Below are 22,340 nucleotides of genomic sequence, written 5' to 3'. Positions count from 1 at the left end.
CATGGCAGGGCACAGAAGGAAAGGAACGCCATATGGATTTTGGAAGGCAGATTTCACTGGGATAACTTTAAGCTGCCATGTCACATTTGAAAACCTCCTGATGCACCCCTAAAGTAGAAACTCCAAAAAAAGACCATTTTGGAAACTATGGGATAAAGTGGCAGTTTTGTTGGTACTATTTTAGGGTACATATGATTTTTGGTTGCTCTATTTTACACTTTTTGTAAGGCAAGGTAACAAAAAATAGCTGTTTTGGCACAGTTTTTATTTTTTGTTATTTACAGTGTTCATCTGACAGGTTAGATCATTTGGTATTTTTATAGAGCAGGTTGTTACGGACGTGACAATACCAAATCCGACACCTTTTTATGGTTCTCTGTTTTAGTTTTACATAATAAAGCATTTTTGAAAAAAAAAATTCTTTTGTGTCTCTATATTCTGAAAGCCATTGTATTTTTAATTTTGGGCGATTGTCTTATGTAGGGGCTAATTTTTTTCAGTATGAGATGACAGTTTGATTGGTACTATTATAGGGTGAATATAGCTTTTTGATCGCTTAGTATTACACTTTTTGTGGTGAAGGTGAAAATTGCTTTTTTGACACACTTTTTATTTGTATTTTTTTACGGTATTCACCCGAGGGGTTAGGTCATGTGATATTTTTATACAACAGGTTCTTACAGACGTGGCGATACCTAATATGTATACTTTTTTATTTATTTAAGTTTTACACAAAAACAGCATTTTTGAAACAAAAAAAATCATGTTTTAGTGTCTCCATATTCTGAGTGCCATAGTTTTTTTTTATTTTTTGGGCGATTGTCTTAGGTAGGGTCTAATTTTTTGCGGGATAAGATGACGGTTTGATTGGTATGATTTTGTGGTGCATATGACATTTTTGATCGCTTGCTATTACACTTTTTGTGATGTAAGGTGACAAAAAAATGGCACCGTTTATTATTATTTTTTACCGTGTTCACCTGAGGGGTTAGCTCATGTGATATTTTTATAGAGCAGGTCGTTACGGACGTGGCAATGCCTAATATGTCTACTTTTTGTTATTTATTTAAGTTTTACACAATAATATAATTTTTGAAACAAAAATATCATATTTTAGTGTCTCGATAGTCTAAGAACCATAGTTTTTTTATTTTTTGGGCGACTGTCTTAGGTAGGGTACCATTTTTGCGGGATGAGATGACGGTTTAATTGGCATTATTTTCGGCGGCATATGACTTTTTGATCACTTGCTATTACACTTTTTGTTATGTAAGGTGACAATAAAATGGTTTTTTGACACGGTTTAAATTATTAATTTTTTACCGTGTTGGTCTGAGGGATTAGGTCATGTGATATTTTTATAGAGCAGGTCGTTATGGACGTGGCAATACCTAAAATGTATACTTTTGTTTATTTATTTAAGTTTTACACAATAATATCTATTTTGAAACCAAAAAAAATCATGCTTTAGTGTCTCCATATTCTGAGTGCCATAGCTTTTTTATTTTTTGGGAGATTGTCTTAGGTAGAGTATCATTTTTGTGGGATGAGAGGATGGTTTGATTGGTACAAGTTTGGGGTGCAGATATGACTTTTTGATCGCTTGCTATTACACTTTTTGTGATGTAAGGTGACAAAAAATGGCTTTAACACCGTTATAATTTTATATTTTTTACAGTGTTCACCTGAGGGGTTAGATCATGGAGTATTTTTATAGAGCAGGTTGTTACGGATGAGGCAATACCTAATGTTATTTTTTACATTTAGCACAATAAAAGCATTTTTGAAACAAAAAGAATCATGTTTTAGTGTCTCCATAGTATGAGAGCCATAGTTTTTTTATTTTTTGGGCGATTGTCTTAGGTACAAGCTAATATTTTGCAGGATAAGATAATGATTAGATTGGTACTATTTTCGGGGGCATACTCCTTTTTGATCGCTTGGTGTTGCAGTTTTACTGATGTAAGGTGACCAAAAAATGTTTTTTTAGCACAGTTTTTATTTTTATTTTTTGACGGTGTTCAACTGAAGGGTTAGGTCATGTGATATTTTTATAGAGCCAGTCGATCAACGGTTAGGGGTCTGATCCCCTTAAAATGCATCACAATACTTCTGTATTGTGATGCATTGGCTGTAAGTGTATTACAGACTGTAATACACTTCAGCCAGCTTGCCTGTGAGATCCAGGGGGCTGAATCTCACATGCTGTCACGGAAGGCAGCCACGATGCCTAAGGAAGGCATCGGGCTGCCTTCCCTGCCATCGGGTCCCCGTCACAGCAGCGCGAGGACCTGATGGCTGCTCCGATCCCCGCACGGACATTGCACATCAAGGGTTAATGCGACGGCATCTGTGTTTTTACCGATGCCAGCGCATACAGCAGGGGTCCGGCTATCAGTGACTGCCAGACCCCTGCCGCTGATCGGGCGGGCGCAGCTCCTGCCCATAATAGTACGGCGCTGGGTGACAAGTCACATCCTGCTGCGCCGTACTATTACGCTGCTGGTCGGGAAGGGGTTAAATCTATATATATATAAAGAAGGACGTATATATGTATGTATGTATGTATGTATGTTCCGCGATCACTCAAAAACGCAACTATCGATTTCAACGAAACTTGGTATACACATCCCTTGCTACCTGGAAAGAAATCTTGTGGAGATCATATGCCCCTACACAGCAGCTGCATGGAGTTTGTATGCTTCAACTGTTTTTGCTACACACATATTGATCTGTAACTCAAAAACTCATCGATCAATTTTTACTAAACTTGTTACGCATATCACTCACTATCTGGAAAAGAATACTGTAGAGGTAACATGCCGATACACAATGAGTTTGTCTGTCCCGACGTCTGTCTGTCTGTTCTTTATGCACGACCAAACGACTGGACCGATCTTTACCAAATTTGGAACACATGTACATCAGGTGTCCGGGAAGGATTTAGACCAGGTCTCAGCTCTCTAGGACGTGCCGTTCCTGAGATATTCCCAAAAAAATGACCTGCATTACCCAATACAAGCCTGCAAGTCTTTCTCTTCATATCCCAACTGCCATACATGATCACATGTCCCTTATCAGCCAATAGAAGCTCGCAGGCCCTTAGTCTCCACATACACACAGTTTTACTCCAGGTTTCTATAACAACCCAGCCATTTTTCTTCACTGCTGTAGGTCAGCTTTAGGCTAGGGCTACACGATGACATTGATGTCGCACCAATGTCGCGTGACACATGTCGTCGTGTAGCCCTAGCATTAAAGGGGCAGGGCGCTGTGGAGGTCACTGTTAAAGAGACGTTCACTGTGGATGTTACTGTTAAGTGGGCAGGCCGCTGTGGAGGTCACTGTTAAAGGAGCGGACACTGTGGAGGTCACTGTTAAGGGGGCAGGGGCCACTATTAAAGGGGCAACTGCTGTGGAGGTTAATGTTAAGGCAGAAGGGTATTGTGAGGTCACTGTTAAGGGAGCGGGGTACTGTGGAGGTCACTGTTAAGGGGGCGGGCCCCTGAGGAGGTCAATGTCAAGGGAGTGGGATGCTGTGAAACTCACTGTTAAAGGGGCGGGCTGCTGTGAAGGTCAAAGTTAAGGGGATGGGCTTCTGTGGAGGTCCCATTTTAAAGTGGCGGGGCACTGTGGGGGGGTCAGTGTTAAGGGGTGGGGGACTGTGGAGTTTACTGTTAAAGGGGCGGGGTGCTGTAGAGGTCACTGTTATGGGGGATACTGTCAATATCTTTTTACGACACACACAAGCATTAAATTAAATAGATGAAATATACCCGTGCGGAGCCGATCCTTCTGCTAGTAAATGCTATAAAGTTAAAGATTATTGTTTCCAGGCGCGGACTAGCCCACAGGGGTACAGGGGAATCGCCCGGTGGGCCCCTGAGCAAGGTGGGCCCCTAGTCTCCCACCCCCTGCACAAGTGGCACATAATACAGTAGACTTACTGCACTACATACATATATTCAATGTACAGCACCTCAACCAGCCTATGTTCATATAAAAAAACTTGTTAAAATATGTATTATATTTGAATGTATCCGTACGGTGGGCCCCCAAAATAAATTTTACTGGTGGGCCCTAGGTTCCCCAGTCCGACACTGATTGTTTCTAATATATTTTGGGATATTTAAGCACCACTCTTGGGCCTCTGCTTAAATGCCCAAAAACGCCCACAAACCACCATCAAATTTGCACAAAACCTGCCACCAGAATCCAGAAAAAAAAATGCACATTATCTAAGTATTATGAACAGAACTATAACATTAAAAAATGTAATTCAGAAAAACACATTCAGCTGGAAGCATCATGTCGTATTATTCCCTGTCTTATGAGATAATGTGGATAATATGGATGATGCAACACCATGACAGTGTCCTGTCTCACCACTGAGCCATACATTGGTTTTGCACAAGGCCATTAAATCTGAGGCCAATGTCAGATGGTTATTACGAGAAAGGTCTCCTACAAACCTATATATTGGAAGATGAGAGAAGCCTTGTCCATTTTCTGTTGACATTTTTCCCAACAGCCACATTGATCCCTTCAGTTTTTGTCTATGTTGTAGCCACTCAAAATAGATTTTTCTCCTTTGCCTTGATTGGGGTCAAGTCTAAATGAACTTTCTTTTCATCCTTGAGGCACAGCAGGCAAAAGTAAAAGAACACTCATTTTATTTTTAAGAAATCTGCCCTGGAATAAGTTGAAAATAGTTTTTCTGTTCAGTGTTGGATTCCATCTTTTGTCAAAGGTTGCCGTTTACCAGAGATTATTTTTGGTCAAAGAAAGAAGTACGGTAGCTTTAGTATGAACTCAGAATTTTGCTTCTGTAAACTTTTCTGTTCTTTATAATGCCTCCATGATCTTGTGTTTTATTGCTTGCACATGGAAGGTATACACAGGTTTTGTTTTTATATGTACATTTTGGCCTACAAAGAATAAGGGTAGACCAAGCCTCTTTCTTGAAGATTTTCTTTGATATTTTAATGTGAATCAGAAGAAACTTTAGCAAATTTCATCACTAATTCCTCTTGTCTTATTCTAACCAGGTTTGATTTCTGCAGTAACAAATGAAATCAGCAATAAGCCGACTGGAAGATGGGATCCAAATCAAGATACAACTTCCACCACCCTAACAGAGGACCTCGAAGGAGAGGTGTCTTTCATCACAACAGCACCCACTATGACATTGTTGAACCACCACCCACTTTTAGAAGGGATTCTTCATGAAAGTATCATGAAAAAGGACTTCCGACATCTACCATCTTACTTTTCTAGAATCAAACAAGTGGATAATGATTTAAAAGACAGATTGACTGCACTCAAAACAAGGATTAATCTGGCACATGGAGACCCTTTATCAAATTCCCATGATGATTCTTCTACACCTACAATGCCTCTTAATCCATCTACCATGATAATGGACACCACTTCTATTGTCACTGAAAATGGAAGAGAAATACGGGACACAGTCTCATCATTCCCAGTCCTGGACTCTCTGCCAACTTTGGATTCTCATGCTGCACTCCAGACAGAGAAGGGTAATCCTTATTATGCATCTCAGCAAGGCTTAGGCCACGTGGAACCATTATCAATTGCTCATTCCTACTTTCCCACTGCCACACAAGGCAGCAGGGTCCCATCTGGTTCAACTGAAAATACCAATGGATTTACACCAGAGAGAAAGCATACAAAAAAGACTGTATCCAGGATATCACCATCCCCATTGAGACTGAATGAAGAAGAAGAGGAAACTACTACCAGCACCATTATTACCACAACTGTTACAACAACAGTGCCAGTATCAGGTGAATATGCAAATATTGGTCCAATGTAACCACATATATGCATTTTAAGGGTGTTTTCACAGTTTATCTTTATTTGGCATGTCAGGAAAGATCCTAACGCATGTTACAAATGGACACCTAGGCTCCCATTATACCAATGGAGGCCAAAAGAGTGTTCTTTTGGCCACTGTTGCACAGTATATGCTGGGGCTTCTTACTGTTTTCCATACAGAGGCATCCAGTACAAAAATACGTTGCACGTTATACATTTTTTTTTTAACATTGGTGCCTATGTGTTACAGACGCAACTCTCAATGGGAACCTCACACGGACACTGCAGAGTGAAAAAACGTAACTCAGTATGTAAAATATTTGGAAAATGAGAGGTGGGGTCTCTACATGTAAGAGATAAGGCTCCATCAAACAAAGCACATATTCTGGTACTTATTCATGATAACACACTCACTAATCCAGTAAGGTCCTGCCTCTGTTTATTGCTTAGCCCTCATCCTTTAAAGGGGTTGTCCCACGAAAAGTATTCTGCATTTTTCAAAGCAGCACCTGGATCTGAATACTTGTGTGATAGCATACAATTAAAAATGTAGTATAGCCGCTGAGTTATTCAATAAAATCTATCTGTATAGTGCCACCTACTCTTTGTTCTTTACTTTAATTCTCTGTCCGCCTTGTGTAAGTGTGTATACAGAGACAGCTGTAAGTCTCTGATAGCTGTACATGGGCAGGTGTTATCAGTGATTGAGAGCATTCTCTGCGTAAGGGTGCATTCACACTACCGTAAGTGTTTTGCGGTCCGCAAATTTCGGATCCTCAAAACACGGATACCGGCCCATGTGCGTTCCGCAATTTGTGGAGGTGTTATCAGTGATTGATGGCATTCTCTGTGTAATTGTGTATACAGAGATAGCTGTCAGTTACTGATAGTTGTACACGATGAGGTGTTATCAGTAATTGATTGCATTCTCTGTGTAAGTGTGTATATAGAGATAGCTGTCAGTCACTGATAGCTGTAAATGATGAGGTGTTATCAGTGATTGATAGTATTCTCTGTCTAAGTGTGTATAAAGAGATAGCTGTCAGTTACTGATAGCTGTACACAGAGGAGGTGTTATCAGTGATTGATAGCATTCTCTGTGTAAGTGTGTATACATAGATAGTAGTGTTGATCGAGCACCAAAGTGCTCGGGTGCTCGAGTAGAACACCTCGGGATGCTCGGGTGCTAACATTAGGGGCGAGTGCCTGCTGCTGATCTGACATGGAAAAGATTATGGGCGAGGGCCTGCTGCTGAGCTGACCATCTAAAACATTATGGGCGAGGGCCTGCTGCTGAGCTGACCATCTAAAACATTATGGACGAGGGCCTGCTGCTGAGCTGACCATCTAAAACATTAGGGGCAAGTGCCTGCTGCTGAGCTGACCATCAAAAAACATGATGGTTGAGGGCCTGCTGCTGAGCTAAACATCGATAAAATTATGGTTAAGGGCCTGCTGCTGAGCTGACCATCTAAAAATTATGGTTGAGAGTCTGCTGCTGTGCTGACCATCGAAAAAAATTCCTCTAAAACATTAGGAGCTAGGGCAGCCTAACAAGCATGTGTGCCAGAGTCCCAACAGACAAAACTTCGCTGTCCTCATCAGGAGGATGACTCTCAATCTCCTCATCCTCTTCCTCCTCTTCTACCCATCCACGTTGAACAGATGGAATAAAACTTCCATGGGTACTACCCTGTGTAGCGGAGGCAACCGTCTCCTCCTCATCATCATCCAATTCGCGCTGAGAAGACGAACGGAGGGTGGTCTGGCTATCACCCTGTGTACTGTCTTCCCCCATTTCCACCTTTTCCACATGCAAAGTGTCTGCCTTCATTGTGAGCAGCGAGCGTTTTAGTAGACACAGAAGTGGGATGGCTACGCTGATAATAGTGGCATCGCCGCTCACCATCTGTGTTGATTCCTCAAAGTTGAGTAAAACCTCACAGAGGTCAAACATCCATGCCCACTCGTCGCTTGTGAAGAGCGGAAGCTGACTGGAAAGGCGACGACCATGTTGCAGCTGGTATTTCACTACTGCCCTCTGCTGCTCACAAAGCCTGGCCAACATGTGTAACGTGTAGTTCCAGCGCGTGCTCATGTAGCTGGCAATTGCAAGCGCTCCTGCAGCGTTGCCAGACCGGTGGCAGCTGTAGATGACTTTCGGAAATGGGCACACACGCGGCACACCTTCACCAGTAGCTCAGGCAAATTGGGGCAGGTTTTGAGAAACCGCTGAACCACTAAGTTGAACACATGGGCTAGGCATGATATGTGTGTGAGCTTGCCGAGCTCCAAAGCCGCCACCAAGTTACGGCCATTATCAGACACAACCATGCCTGGTTGTAGGTTGAGTGGCGAGATCCACAGCTCAGTCTGGTCTCTTATACCCTGCCACAGCTCTGCGTCTGTGTGCTGCTTGTCACCTAAACATATTAGTTTAAGCACAGCCTGTTGCCGCTTCCCCACTGCAGTGCTACACTGCTTCCAGCTACTTCCTGATGGCTGACTGGTGCTGCAAGATGATAATTCAGAGGTGGAAGTGGAGGAGGTGGAGGAGGAGGAGAAGGGAGGGTTGCAGCCACTAATGTAGGTGGTGGTGTAAATCCTGATAGAAGTAGGGCCCGCAATCCTTGGCGTCGGTAGCACCTGTGCCATCCCAGGGTACAACTTGCTTCCGGCCTCCACAGCGTTCACCTAGTGTGCTGTCAGGAAAATGTAGCGTCTCTGGCCACAAGACTTGTCCATGTGTCAGTCGTTAAGTGGACCTTCCCAATAACTGCGTTGGTCAGCGGGAGACATGCTGGTGTAAGGCGGGGACAGCACACCGTGAAAAATAGTGGAGGCTGGGGACTGTGTAACGAGTAAAGGCCGCCGACATCAGGCTGCGGAAAGCCTCACTGTCCACAGGTCTAAATGGCAACATTTCCAGTGCCAGAAATTTGGAAAGGTGCGCATTTAGTGCTATGGCCTGTGGGTGGGTGGCTGGGTATTTGCGCTTTCATTCAAAGGCCTGGGGTATGGACATCTGTACACTGCGCTGGGACACAGAAGTGGATGTGCTAGCTGATGATGCTTGCGAAGGTCCAGGTGCAGGGCGGGAGGCATCCGGGCCTGCATCTTGGACAGGGGATTGGCCAGCACGTAACACAGGGGAAGAGGAGGCAGTGGTGTGACCTGCAGACACTGATTGTGGACCCAGGCGTTCTGCCTCTTCCAGCCTGTTGCGGTGCTGCGAATCCCTCCCCCTCTGTACTGCTGTCCTCGCTAGGCTTGCCACCTTCCCAGGTTGGGTCAGTGATTTCATCGTTCACCATCTCCTCTTCCATTTCCTCACTCTGGTCATCCTCCTGACTTGTTGACCTAACAGCAGCCTCACTTATTGACAACTGTGTCTCATCCTCCTCATAAACCTCGTGAAACAATAATTGACGTTCCCCACCGTCATCTTCTTGTGACTGTGGCTGCTCAAGAGTTTGGGCATCAGTGCACACTATCTCCTCATGTCTCTCTTCAAGCGGGCTTGTCGAGAGGCCCAAATCAAGGAATGGCAAAGAAAAGAGCTCCTCAGAATATCTGAGTGTGGGATCACTTGTTTGCCAAGACTCTCCATGGTGGGGGGGAAGGAGGATCAGGGTGAGGATTCTGTTTACCAGACTCTTGGCTACTGAGACTGGACTTTGTGGAAGACAGGGTGGTGCTTAACCGACTGGAAGCATTATCTGCTGCAATCCAACCAACCACCTCGTCGCACTGGTCTGACTTCGAGAGTGGTGTCCTGCGCCGCCCTGCAAACTGGGACATGAAGTTAGGTATCGTGGATGAGTGTGTTTCTTGTGCTCTGACAGCAGGTACAGTTTCACTACACCCAGGGCCACGGCCTCTACGTGCACCATCAGCAGCACGGCCACTTCCCTGTCCCTTACTGCTCGCTTTCTGCATATTAAATGGTATATATGCTTGGAAGTATGTCACACATATACTAGGGCAGGTTTTGTAAGTGTATGCGCAAATAAATTAAACTGAATGTCACTGATATTTAGGATGTGCAAACGTTATACAGGAGATGTAGCGCAGGTAATGTAACTGTCTGCAGCGGACACCATCTACGTAAATGGTACACCGAATGTCACAGATATTTTTAGGCTGCGCACACGTTACACAGGAGATGTAGAGCAGATAATGTTGCTGTCTGCAGTGGCCAAACAATTGCAAGCTATTTAGCGCAGGTTGCGCTAAAAATATATATTGCTGCCAGATACAACAATGGTCCTTAAAAGGACTTTTGGGTCTCTAACACCAACCCTGCCTAACTAAAAAATAAAATTCAATTCCCTACACTATCTGCCCCTTCTACAGCACAGCTCTCCCTGACTAAGACTGGCCGAACCACTTGTCATCGGGCGCTTTATAGCACCAGATGACACATTCCAACATGGCTATGGCATTACAGTGAGTGGCAGTACTCACCTGTGCGTTTATTGGCTGCATAGCAGCCAACAAACGTGCGGGGAGGAGACTCGAGCATGGCGCTCGAGCATACATGATATACGGCCGAACACTGCCATGTGCCAAGCATCGCGATACTTGAACTGAACTGGTGTTTGGCCGAGCATGCTCGATCATCACTAATAGATATCTGTCAGTCACTGATAGCTGTGCACAGGGGAGTTGTTAACAGTGATTGATAGCATTCTCTGTGTAAGTGTGTATACATAGATAGCTGTCAGTCACTGATAGCTGTACATCGGGAGGCGTTATCAGCAATTGATAGCATTCACTGTGTTACTGTGTATACAGAGATAGCTGTCAGTCACTGATAGTTGTACACCGGGAGGTGTTATCAGCTATTGATAGCTTTCTTTTTGTAAGTGTGTTTACAGAAATAGCTGTCAGTCACTGATAGCTGTACATCGGGAGGCGTTATCAGCAATTGATAGCATTCACTGTGTTACTGTGTATACAGAGATAGCTGTCAGTCACTGATAGTTGTACACCGGTAGGTGTTATCAGCTATTGATAGCTTTCTCTTTGTAAGTGTGTTTACAGAAATAGCTGTCAGTCACTGATAGCTGTACAGCGCGAGGTGTTATCAGTGATTGATAGCATTTCTTGTGTTACTGTGTATACATAGATAGATGTCAGCCACTGATAGTTGTACACAGGGAAGTGTTATCAGAGAGTGATAGCATTCTCTATGTAATATGTATACAGAGACAGCCAACAGGCAATAAGCGCTACAACATGTGAGAGTGAATCTGGATCGCACATCCTCAATGCTATGCTTTTGATATGACGACTGTTTTTCAGCATAATAAAACATGGCTTCTCAGCACAATTATTAATAAATATAACCTTATGCTATGCACTAAAAGGAGGCATAGGTATACAGTTTGATCAAAGAGCATAGGCCCACTTACCACGACAAGGTTGTCTCTTTAAGTGGGGACCTACTCTAACTTTAGCGCGGCACTGCGCAGCGACCACCGGCACCCCCGCACCGCACCAGCAGGCGACGGGACCCAATATCCACACAGCGCCCTCACTGTGTGGCAAAGCCACCTTGGCCCTGGGTCCCATCACTCCACCAGCACAGCACAAGAGCAGCAATGGCCACCGCTCAGCACCGCATATTGTGAACAGGTGCAAAAGCTAACCTGTCCACAAACTCTCAGGAACTCCAACTGAGAGGTGGTAGGAATTTATAGACCCTTTGCAAACTCCTGCTGATTAAAAACACCTGGGCCGAATGGGGAGGAGTGCTGATCCAGAAATGGGGAAAAAGAAAATAAGACATGTAAGAGTGAATCTGGATCGCACATCCTCAATGCTATGCTTTTGATATGACGACTGTTTTTCAGCATAATTAAACATGGCATCTCAGCACAATTATTAATAAATATAACCTTATGCTATGCACTAAAAGGAGGCATAGGTATACAGTTTGATCAAAGAGCATAGGCCCACTTACCACGACAAGGTTGCCTCTTTAAGTGTTTAAGTCTCTTAGAGACAGCTGTCAGTCAATGAGAGCTGTATACGGGGGTGGGCTTAAATATAGAAATAGCAGAGGCTTAAATGTATAAATTACAAGTTTAATTTTTTTTCCACAAAATTAGATGTTACCATGCTTAGCTCCTCTTTTAAATAAGTTCTAAATATGTGAGTTTTTTGGTCTTTCAATTGAATTAAACATAAAAAGAAGTAATAATAAGTTTTTGCAACATAGAATATATGAAATTACCTCTTTAGTTTTGTATTTCCCAAAATAGCATAAATAGCACAAATCCTTCTGGGTCAGTGTTTTCTGGGTAGATGAGACCAAATAAGAAATTTCTGTAAATCAACACATCGTCTTTACGTATAAATATAATTCATATTTTTTTTTATTGTGGCATAAAAGAGGAGGGTTGCTTCAGACGTCCCTCTTTTAGTCAGCATATTACATGGTTGTCCATGGAAGTGTTTTATTTTTTAAAATTTATTAGGTTAAAGAGGTTGTTTGATTTCAGGATATTGATGACCTATCCTTAGGACAGGTCATCAATATCGGATCGCTGGGGGTCTGACTCCGGGCACTCCCACGATCAGCTGTTTGAAGGAGCTGCGGCACTTACATGTGCAATATATCACCTTCTAAGTTTACTTGTATGGAAGAGAAAGTTGTGATTACCCTGCACCGCCACTACACTGTAGACAGCATGCAGTAATGAATGAAGGGGACGCAGCCCCCACACGAGCACTGGCCTCTTCTAACAGCGGGGGTTGCCAGGAGTCGGACCCACACCGATCTGATACTAATGACCTATGCTGCCCCCCCTTAACATGATTTCATAGGTTATCTGCAGTCCTATATATCCTGTCAAAAGACAAATTTGATTGTGCTAAATCAGTTGTGCACGACCATTTTTCGTCTGAGGGCCGCACTAGACATGGTATAAATTTTGCGGGCTAGAAGCAGGTAGCTTTGCCAGGAAGAAATACAAACACTGTGAGGGGGCACATGTGAGCATTACTAAAATACATAATACGTAGGCCTTCAAATTTGCATTGGAGGCTGTGTTTGGAGCATCTGTGGCAGATTCTGTCGAAAGACTAGATAAAAAAGCATTGTATTCAGCACTTTTGTGTCCGGTAAAAAGACAGGATCCCGAACGGATACCATCATAGTCGGTGGAGTCTGTTCAGCTTCTTCCCTGTGGAGTGACAGGAGGAGGGGGGAGCAGGGTCACTAGTTAGGTGACAGGAGGAGGGGGGAGCAGGGTCACTAGTGGGGTGACAGGAGGAGAGGGGAGCAGGGTCACTAGTGAGGTGACAGGAGGAGAGGGAAGCAGGGTCACTAGTGAGGTGACAGGAGGAGAGGGAAGCAGGGTCACTAGTGAGGTGACAGGAGGAGAGGGAAGCAGGGTCACTAGTGAGGTGACAGGAGGAGGGAAGCAGGGTCACTAGTGAGGTGACCGGAGGAGGGGGGAGCAGGGTCACTAGTGAGGTGACAGGAGGAGGGAGGAGCAGGGTCACTAGTGAGGTGACAGGAGGAGAGGGAAGCAGGGTCACATGTGAGGTGACAGGAGGAGAGGGAAGCAGGGTCACTAGTGAGGTGACAGGAGGAGAGGGAAGCAGGGTCACTAGTGAGGTGACAGGAGGAGAGGGAAGCAGGGTCACTAGTGAGGTGACAGGAGGAGGGAAGCAGGGTCACTAGTAAGGTGACAGGAGGAGAGGGAAGCAGGGTCACATGTGAGGTGACAGGAGGAGGGGGGAGCAGGGTCACTAGTGAGGTGACAGGAGGAGAGGGAAGCAGAGTCACTAGTGAGGTGACAGGAGGAGAGGGAAGCAGGGTCACTAGTGAGGTGACAGGAGGAGAGGGAAGCAGGGTCACTAGTGAGGTGACAGGAGGAGAGGGAAGCAGGGTCACTAGTGAGGTGACAGGAGGAGAGGGAAGCAGGGTCACTAGTGAGGTGACAGGAGGAGAGGGAAGCAGGGTCACTAGTGAGGTGACAGGAGGAGGGAAGCAGGGTCACTAGTGAGGTGACCGGAGGAGGGGGGAGCAGGGTCACTAGTGAGGTGACAGGAGGAGGGGGGAGCAGGGTCACTAGTGAGGTGACAGGAGGAGAGGGAAGCAGGGTCACATGTGAGGTGACAGGAGGAGAGGGAAGCAGGGTCACTAGTGAGGTGACAGGAGGAGAGGGAAGCAGGGTCACTAGTGAGGTGACAGGAGGAGAGGGAAGCAGGGTCACTAGTGAGGTGACAGGAGGAGGGAAGCAGGGTCACTAGTGAGGTGACAGGAGGAGAGGGAAGCAGGGTCACATGTGAGGTGACAGGAGGAGGGGGGAGCAGGGTCACTAGTGAGGTGACAGGAGGAGAGGGAAGCAGGGTCACTAGTGAGGTGACAGGAGGAGAGGGAAGCAGGGTCACTAGTGAGGTGACAGGAGGAGAGGGAAGCAGGGTCACTAGTGAGGTGACAGGAGGAGAGGGAAGCAGGGTCACTAGTGAGGTGACAGGAGGAGAGGGAAGCAGGGTCACATGTGAGGTGACAGGAGGAGGGGGGAGCAGGGTCACTAGTGAGGTGACAGGAGGAGGGGGGAGCAGGGTCACTAATGAGGTGACAGGAGGAGGGGGAGCAGGGTCACTAGTGAGGTGACAGGAGGAGAGGGAAGCAGGGTCACTAGTGAGGTGACAGGAGGAGAGGGAAGCAGGGTCACTAGTGAGGTGACAGGAGGAGAGGGAAGCAGGGTCACTAGTGAGGTGACAGGAGGAGGGAAGCAGGGTCACTAGTGAGGTGACAGGAGGAGGGGGGAGCAGGGTCACTAATGAGGTGACAGGAGGAGGGGGGAGCAGGGTCACTAGTGAGGTGACAGGAGGAGGGGAGGATCAGGGTCACTAGTGAGGTGACAGGAGGAGAGGGAAGCAGGGTCACTAGTGAGGTGACAGGAGGAGAGGGAAGCAGGGTCACTAGTGAGGTGACAGGAGGAGAGGGAAGCAGGGTCACTAGTGAGGTGACAGGAGGAGGGGGAAGCAGGGTCACTAGTGAGGTGACAGGAGGAGGGGAAAGCAGGGTCACTAGTGAGGTGACAGGAGGAGAGGGAAGCAGGGTCACTAGTGAGGTGACAGGAGGAGAGGGAAGCAGGGTCACTAGTGAGGTGACAGGAGGAGAGGGAAGCAGGGTCACTAGTGAGGTGACAGGAGGAGAGGGAAGCAGGGTCACATGTGAGGTGACAGGAGGAGGGGGGAGCAGGGTCACTAGTGAGGTGACAGGAGAAGGGGAGGATCAGGGTCACTAGTGAGGTGACAGGAGGAGGGGGGAGCAGGGTCACTAGTAGGGTGACAGGAGGAGAGGGAGGCAGGGTCACATGTGAGGTGACAGGAGGAGGGGGGAGCAGGGTCACTAGTGGGGTGATAGTAGGAGGGGGTAGCAGGGTCACTAGTGGGGTGATAGTAGGAGGGGGGAGTAGGGTCACTAGTGGGGTGATAGTAGGAGGGGGGAGCGGAGTCACCAGGGACCAGTCACATGAGTCCATGCTCCTTACCTCTCCAGCAGCCCTGTCATGTTGCCTCCGGCAGCCTGCTCCGCTCTCCTTACTACAGCCACCATGGGAGCCGGCCCCTCCTCTTTCCAGCTCCCGCCGGCTTCCCCTGCCTGACCCGACTTGTATTGCTCTGGCACGCTCATAACAACCAATTACAAAGCTTCTTGCTGCTAGGAGCTTTGTTATTGGTTATTTCAGGCGCAGCCAGCATCGCTGCGCTGCCTGTGCCCTTCAGAGCGCTCACTGTGCTGATGAATGTGGAGAAAAAGTCTAAGGCTGATTGGTGCGCCTTAGACTTTTTGCAGTCGCACGGGCCGCATGACACAGCGGGCCGTGGGTTGGGCATCACTGTGCTATATTATTATGTACAGAATGTAACCATTGGGTGTGTCATTTTACCTACAGCTGGGACAAAGACACATATTCAGCTGTAATACTGTCTTTTTTCTTACAGAACCCTGCAGTAAAAATTTTACTGCTCCTGAAGGCATTCTCCGGTCTCCAGTTTATAGAAGCACTCTTTATTACACCGGCCTTGACTGCAGTTATACTATCTACGTGTATTCCGGTTATGGAGTTGAAATTAAAGTAAGTACTATGTAAGATAATGACAGGGAGTGAAAAAACTGTTAAGTAAATGAAATAACTTACCTAGACCATATAACCACTGTACATTCTATGGAATGGTAATAAATGGTAAAAAAAATACATTTGTATTAAACTTTTACATAACGGATAACATTTATAAAGAAAAAAGGTGGACAAATTGCTGTAATTTCAGTTCAAAATGAAATGTTTTATATGTTCTTAGTTGACCTTTAAAGTGCATTATTGAGAAAAGTTTCTATAGCATACGCAAAGTACAGCATGCACATTTAACAAAGCTGAAAATACACTGAATGAGTTAGTAAAGTGTGTATGAGGAGGAACATATCGGTACTTTCTTAAAAGCACCAGGTACCAGTGCTTTTAAAACACAATGACTACCTTTACAACCAGTTTTACTTATTTGCAAATTATCTTGTATCTCCTACCATGTGTTTACAGCTTTGATGGAGGCCTATGTGTCTCCTTGGTTGCAGACTACATACACTAAGAATCCAGTGGTGGACAACAAATCTGCATCAAAACCTGCAAGAGCTACATGTGTATACTGACACAGATTTTGCAGCAGCTTTCCCATATATTTCAGTGGGTGAAAGCCACAGCAGTAATCCGCAGTAGAAATTGACATACTACGGGCTTAAAATCTGCAACGCACATCAATTTCTGCACTGAATCTGCACAGATTGTTTTATGCAGTGAGTGGATGAGATTTCCTTAAATTGCACCCACTTTGCTGCTACTGTAAAACACTCCATATTTTCCCCTGCAATACGGCAGCAGAGAATCTGCAGTATACATGCCATATGTGGATCTACCTTTGCAGTCACCAGACCCCTCCTTACAGAACCAAGAACAGACCCCCTAGCCAAGTCCTCTAAATAAGTAGAGACCCCCCAAAAAACGAATCTAAGTACAGACCCAGCAAAGGCCACTTAAACTGCATTTTACAGCATCCAAAACCAGATTCTCTTAATACAGGCTCAATTCATACCGACTAAACCCCCCATAAATACAGACCCAGGAAAGACTCCCTAAATAAATACAGGACACCCTATTACAGACCCAGGGAAGACCCCCTGAATAAATTCAGACTTTCTACATGCTGACCCAAGGCAGACCACCTGAATAAATTCAGGCCCCCAGACCCCCTAAACACTTACTAAGGGCAGACCTCCTAAATAAATTGAGACATCCAGGCCCCCTACATACTTACTAAGGTTAGATCCCATACACTTTATCAACAGTTCCTCTTCTGACTCCTTGCTGTCTCCTGTAGCTTGAGGACCTTCAGAGGTTATGTGACGGTACGAAGATCCTTCAGCAGGTCCTGCAGAAAGTTGCACAAAGCAGTTATTACAGCAATTTGTGGCCAAACCATAATAAAACTGCCTAAAGATTTTGGACTTTTTGGGGTGCCACAGACAGCCTTGGACCCTGAGCAGCTGTCCAAACTGCCCAAATTCTGATTCACTGTCAGTGTCCTGCAGTTAAATGTCCCTCTGTCCCTTTCTTCTAGCTAATGTATATTCAGTATATATAAGTATACTTAAAATAGTAAAAATAGTTACATGAAGTAGGGGATGCAGAATGCAGGATCAGACTACACAGGATTTGTTTGTTGTCTGTAACCCTGGCGACACATAGGTGACACATGAGAGCTGTATACACTAAATAGTAGTATATTTTTAATCAACATATACAAGTATGTTCATTTTTTTTTAAAATTTTGATCCATTTGAGTCTTCAGAAGTTGTTCAAACGTGAACCTAACCTTTAAAGCAATTTACCATTTACAACAATTTCATTAATCTTGAAGATCCTGGTATGTTCACTCCTCCATACAGAAGTGTAGTCCAGCTTGCGGTAAAGACTCATCTAACCTAGGAGATGGTTAGATCTGCACTCAGGCATGGCCATATGGTACCTTCACACAGCACTGTATTATTGAGGTAATCGCCCCTAGAAGCAATGCTTTGAGGGGATAACATCATAATATGACATCTGGTAAGACATGCCACATTTATTTCTCCATTGGATTCCTTCCTATGAATTTGGAGGCATATGGAGGTACAGTAGGAGCTCACATGGCCATGTGCTCTAGGCCCTAAGGGTATCTTGTCATGAATATAAAAATATATTGTTAAACAATGTAATTTCTTGTGCAAAGTGTGAACGATTTTTAGGGAATTGTCCCTTAAAAAAATCCAAAAAAGTCAACGTAGTAGGCTACTCTTTCACTAGATCTCAGACCCTGTTCATCTAAGATGATCTATTGTATGCTTCTGGGGCAACCATGGTCTTTGGAATATTTCTTCAAATTCTTGCTAGCCACATCTTCTGACAATTAGTGGACATATCTTATATCACTGAATCTATTTTATTCTATATTAGAGAGGATCCCCAGTGGGATTTTTGTGATCATCTTGACCACCGTGTACAATATACATATCATATATGCAACCAAGTAGTTACACTGGAGACAATGCCACCTAAGAAGCTGTCAGCAGTTTCTTACTGTATATTAAATTGCATTCGATTTAAGGGGGTGCCCCAATACTGAGCTAAGGGGCCCATATACTGTTCTAATACCTGGGCCCTCTGCAATCTGTATCCACTCTTGTCCTTGTCCTGACTGATTGACCCTGTAATATTAGCCAAAAGAACTGCAATACAGTATTAAGAAAGTATACAGTGTGTATATATATATATATATATATATATATATATATACAGTACAGACCAAAAGTTTGGACACACCTTCTCATTCAAAGAGTTTTCTTTATTTTCATGACTGAAAATTGTAGATTTACACTGAAGGCATCAAAACTATGAATTAACACATCTGGAATTATATACATAACAAACAAGTGTGAAACAACTGAAAATATGTCATATTCTAGGTTCTTCACAGTAGCCACCTTTTGCTTTGATTACTGCTTTGCACACTCTTGGCATTCTCTTGATGAGCTTCAAGAGGTAGTCCCCTGAAATGGTTTTCACTTCACAGGTGTGCCCTGTCAGGTTTAATAAGTGGGATTTCTTGCCTTATAAATGGGGTTGGGACCATCAGTTGCGTTGAGGAGAAGTCAGGTGGATACACAGCTGATAGTCCTACTGAATAGACTGTTAGAATTTGTATTATGGCAAGAAAAAAGCAGCTAAGTAAAGAAAAACGAGTGGCCATCATTACTTTAAGAAATGAAGGTCAGTCAGTCAGCCGAAAAATTGGGAAAACTTTGAAAGTAAGGGCTATTTGACCACGAAGGAGAGTGATGGGGTGCTGCGCCAGATGACCTGGCCTCCGCAGTCACTGGACCTGAACCCAATCGAGATGGTTTGGGGTGAGCTGGACCGCAGAGTGAAGGCAAAAGGGCCAACAAGTGCTAAGCATCTCTGGGAACTCCTTCAAGACTGTTGGAAGACCATTTCAGGGGACAAACTCTTGAAGCTCATCAAGAGAATTCCAAGAGTGTGCCAAGCAGTAATCAAAGCAAAAGGTGGCTACTTTGAAGAACCTAGAATATGACATATTTTCAGTTGTTTCACACTTGTATGTGTTAATTCATAGTTTTGATGCATTCATAGTCATGAAAATAAAGAAAACTCTTTGAATGAGAAGGTGTGTCCAAACTTTTGGTCTGTACTGTATATATATATATATATATATATATATATATATACCGTATATACGCCTGCCTTCCATTTATGAAGGAAACCATAGTGCATTGCCAGATATGTTGCGCGACAAATACCACCAATGCTTGATTGCACTCCTCTGTTGACTTACAATGGGGTCCGTCAGGTTCTGTTAATTTTCCTTCCAAACATGAAGGAATCTGTGACAGAGGCCTGCATAGCAAACTACAGTACCATTTTATCAAAGTTATGTATGTAAAGGGTTACCATTCATTTCAGATGTTGTTGAACTCAGAAAAGGCAATACAACTATTTTCAATGGTAGGTCTATAATTAAGGGCTTATGTTCACATGTCGACATTCTGTCACTTCTATAATGCAAAAGCGTGCTGGATCACCATGTGAAAGAATTTGGTAGTCATTCTAACAGACCATCCCACCTCCATACAACTGGTGTTCATAGCCTGCAGATTAATTATAGCTTGGCAATTGAAAAACAGACAGCCAGGCAGGTCGTGCTCAGATTTGCACATATTGTATTATAGCAATTAGCAGCTGCCGGTTACCTCAAGGTCGAAATTACACTACATGCTATTACAGTCATTAAAATCTCTTTCCGTCACACATGGAAAGTTATGGATGTATTTACAGTGTATAAAAATGATTATTATATCAGTGACGTAATGATTTGATCATCGACCATACGTATCGTATGTTGTCTATATTCATTAATAATGTCAGCTAGGAGGCTACCATGATCTGCGCACTTGTATGTCATATGTAAGGATGATTGTAAAATTACGAAAGCAAAAAATGCAATAATCTATGTTATGGAAATACTAAACATGTGTATAGGCGAGATACAGTTTAGAATGTATTAGTTATGTGTTATAATAGCATCCGTGTAATGAGTGAACTCTTTATATATATTTTTTCTTGCACCATAATGCACACCTGACCATAAGATGAAACTGGAGGAGGAAAATAAGAAAAACTTTTTTTATCAGACCTCAGATCACACCCCCTATCTTTATCAGGCCCCCATTCCTCATCAGACCTGAGATCAGACCCCAAAATCAGACCATCCATTCCTCATCAGACCTCAGATCAGACACCCAATCTTCATCAGACCTCAGATCAGACTTCAGATCAGACCCCCATTCCTCATCAGATCCCACATGAGACCCCCATTCCTCATCAGACCCCCATCAGACCTCAGATGAGACATAAAATAAATAAAATAACTTATCCCTCCTGCTTCAGATGGCGCTGCCACTCTCAGATCTAGAGCACACTTCCAGCACTCACTGCTCCCTGGTCTTCTGCTGGCACCTCGCTGCACTGACCATGCACAGATTAGGTCATAGTGTGCACTTGTTCTGTGCAATGTCAGGACACAGCACGCGGTGCTGGAAGAAGACAAAAGAGTGGTGAGTAGAGCCAGCACCAGGAGTGCTGTATTCACCGTTCCCCTGTCCAACTGTGTACCAGTGTAGCATAATGGAAGCGCTCATTAGTATTTATTCACTTCAAAAGACACAATGCAAGTATGTCTTATGGTGTGGTAAATATGGCAATTCCTAATATGTAATAAAAGTTAACCTAAATCTTACAAGGGTTGTCCGAGAAAATGTAAAATCTTGGACAAGCCCTAAAATGGCTTAAAATAAAAAATGTTATACTCACCCCTTTCTCCAGTACCATTCTTTGTAATGCTGGTCTGACTCTGTCTGTTGTACAGACAGTAGCGATGACATGCCTGGATACAGAACATAACCGCTGCAGCCAATCACTGTCCTCAGTGTTAATGGTCTATCTCTGAGCACTGTGATTGGCTGCAGCAATCATATGTTAAATCCCAGCACATCACTATGCATGCCACCGACAGTGTGACAAGCACAGTAATGTGCAAGCATATAGAAAATCACTGCTGCAACCAATCACTGTCCTTATAGTTGGACCACTGAGGACAGTGTTTGGCTGCAGCAGTCACCTGCTGTATGCAGGCATGTCACCACTACTGTCTGCAAAATAACAGCACCAGTAGAACCAGACCAGAAACCAGGAGAACAGGGAGAGTTGTAATTTGTTTTTCATTTTAAGACATTTTAAATTACTGCGCAAATCCAGTGCCAAGACACCCATCCCTTACCTCCAGTCCCTGACGAACAGGAAGTGTGATGTTCCATTCATGGTCATGGCCTCACTGGTGATATGCACCTAAGCGGCATGGGATCACAGAGGCTCAGTGGTCACATGCTATTTGGGGACACAACACTACTGCAGGATAGGTTTTAACGATTATATTCAGATTGTAAAACTTAAACCCATCAAGACAGTCTGGGTTTAGCAAAACTTCCTAATTCACTAAAATATTCTAACCTCTTGTAGTTGGAGGTATACGGTGCCACATGGCTCTACCTGTGTATAAATGTACTGTATATTGTGTTAATATCCATTTTAACTTAAAAAATCTGAAATACAGTACACTATATATTTATTTGCTTTACTCCTGCTTCTGATCTGTGACCTCTGCATCCCTAAACTTGTAGATAATCAGAGCAGATGTTACTATTTTGGTTGGTTTCTAAAAAGTCCGGTCTGGAATATTGTAGACCACCTTTCTGCTCTCTGTCTGGCTCATAGGTAGGGGAAATGATGATATTTAAGAGAACACCTTCCCTGCTCTTTCTGCATATTGCTGTATTTAAAATGCTGCTATAGAGACCACTCATCTCT

At 44.2% G+C, this 22,340-nt stretch overlaps 1 protein-coding gene across 1 annotated transcript in view; it reads left to right on the top strand.

Annotated features, from left to right (window-relative positions):
- SEZ6 (seizure related 6 homolog) overlaps positions 1 to 22,340 on the top strand; it is a 606,195-nt gene that overhangs the window by 149,937 nt on the left and 433,918 nt on the right. Inside the window, exons 3-4 of the mRNA XM_040422120.1 lie at positions 5,049 to 5,807; positions 15,814 to 15,947. Of these exons, the coding sequence (XP_040278054.1) occupies positions 5,049 to 5,807; positions 15,814 to 15,947 (893 nt within the window). The remainder of the gene's footprint in view (positions 1 to 5,048; positions 5,808 to 15,813; positions 15,948 to 22,340) is intronic.

The sequence above is a fragment of the Bufo bufo genome, chromosome 3 (genome assembly GCF_905171765.1).
Source record: "Bufo bufo chromosome 3, aBufBuf1.1, whole genome shotgun sequence".
Classification (NCBI taxonomy): Eukaryota; Metazoa; Chordata; class Amphibia; order Anura; family Bufonidae; genus Bufo; species Bufo bufo.
The sequence above is the reverse complement of the archived record's forward strand: the minus strand, read 5'-3'. Positions and strand labels throughout refer to the sequence as shown.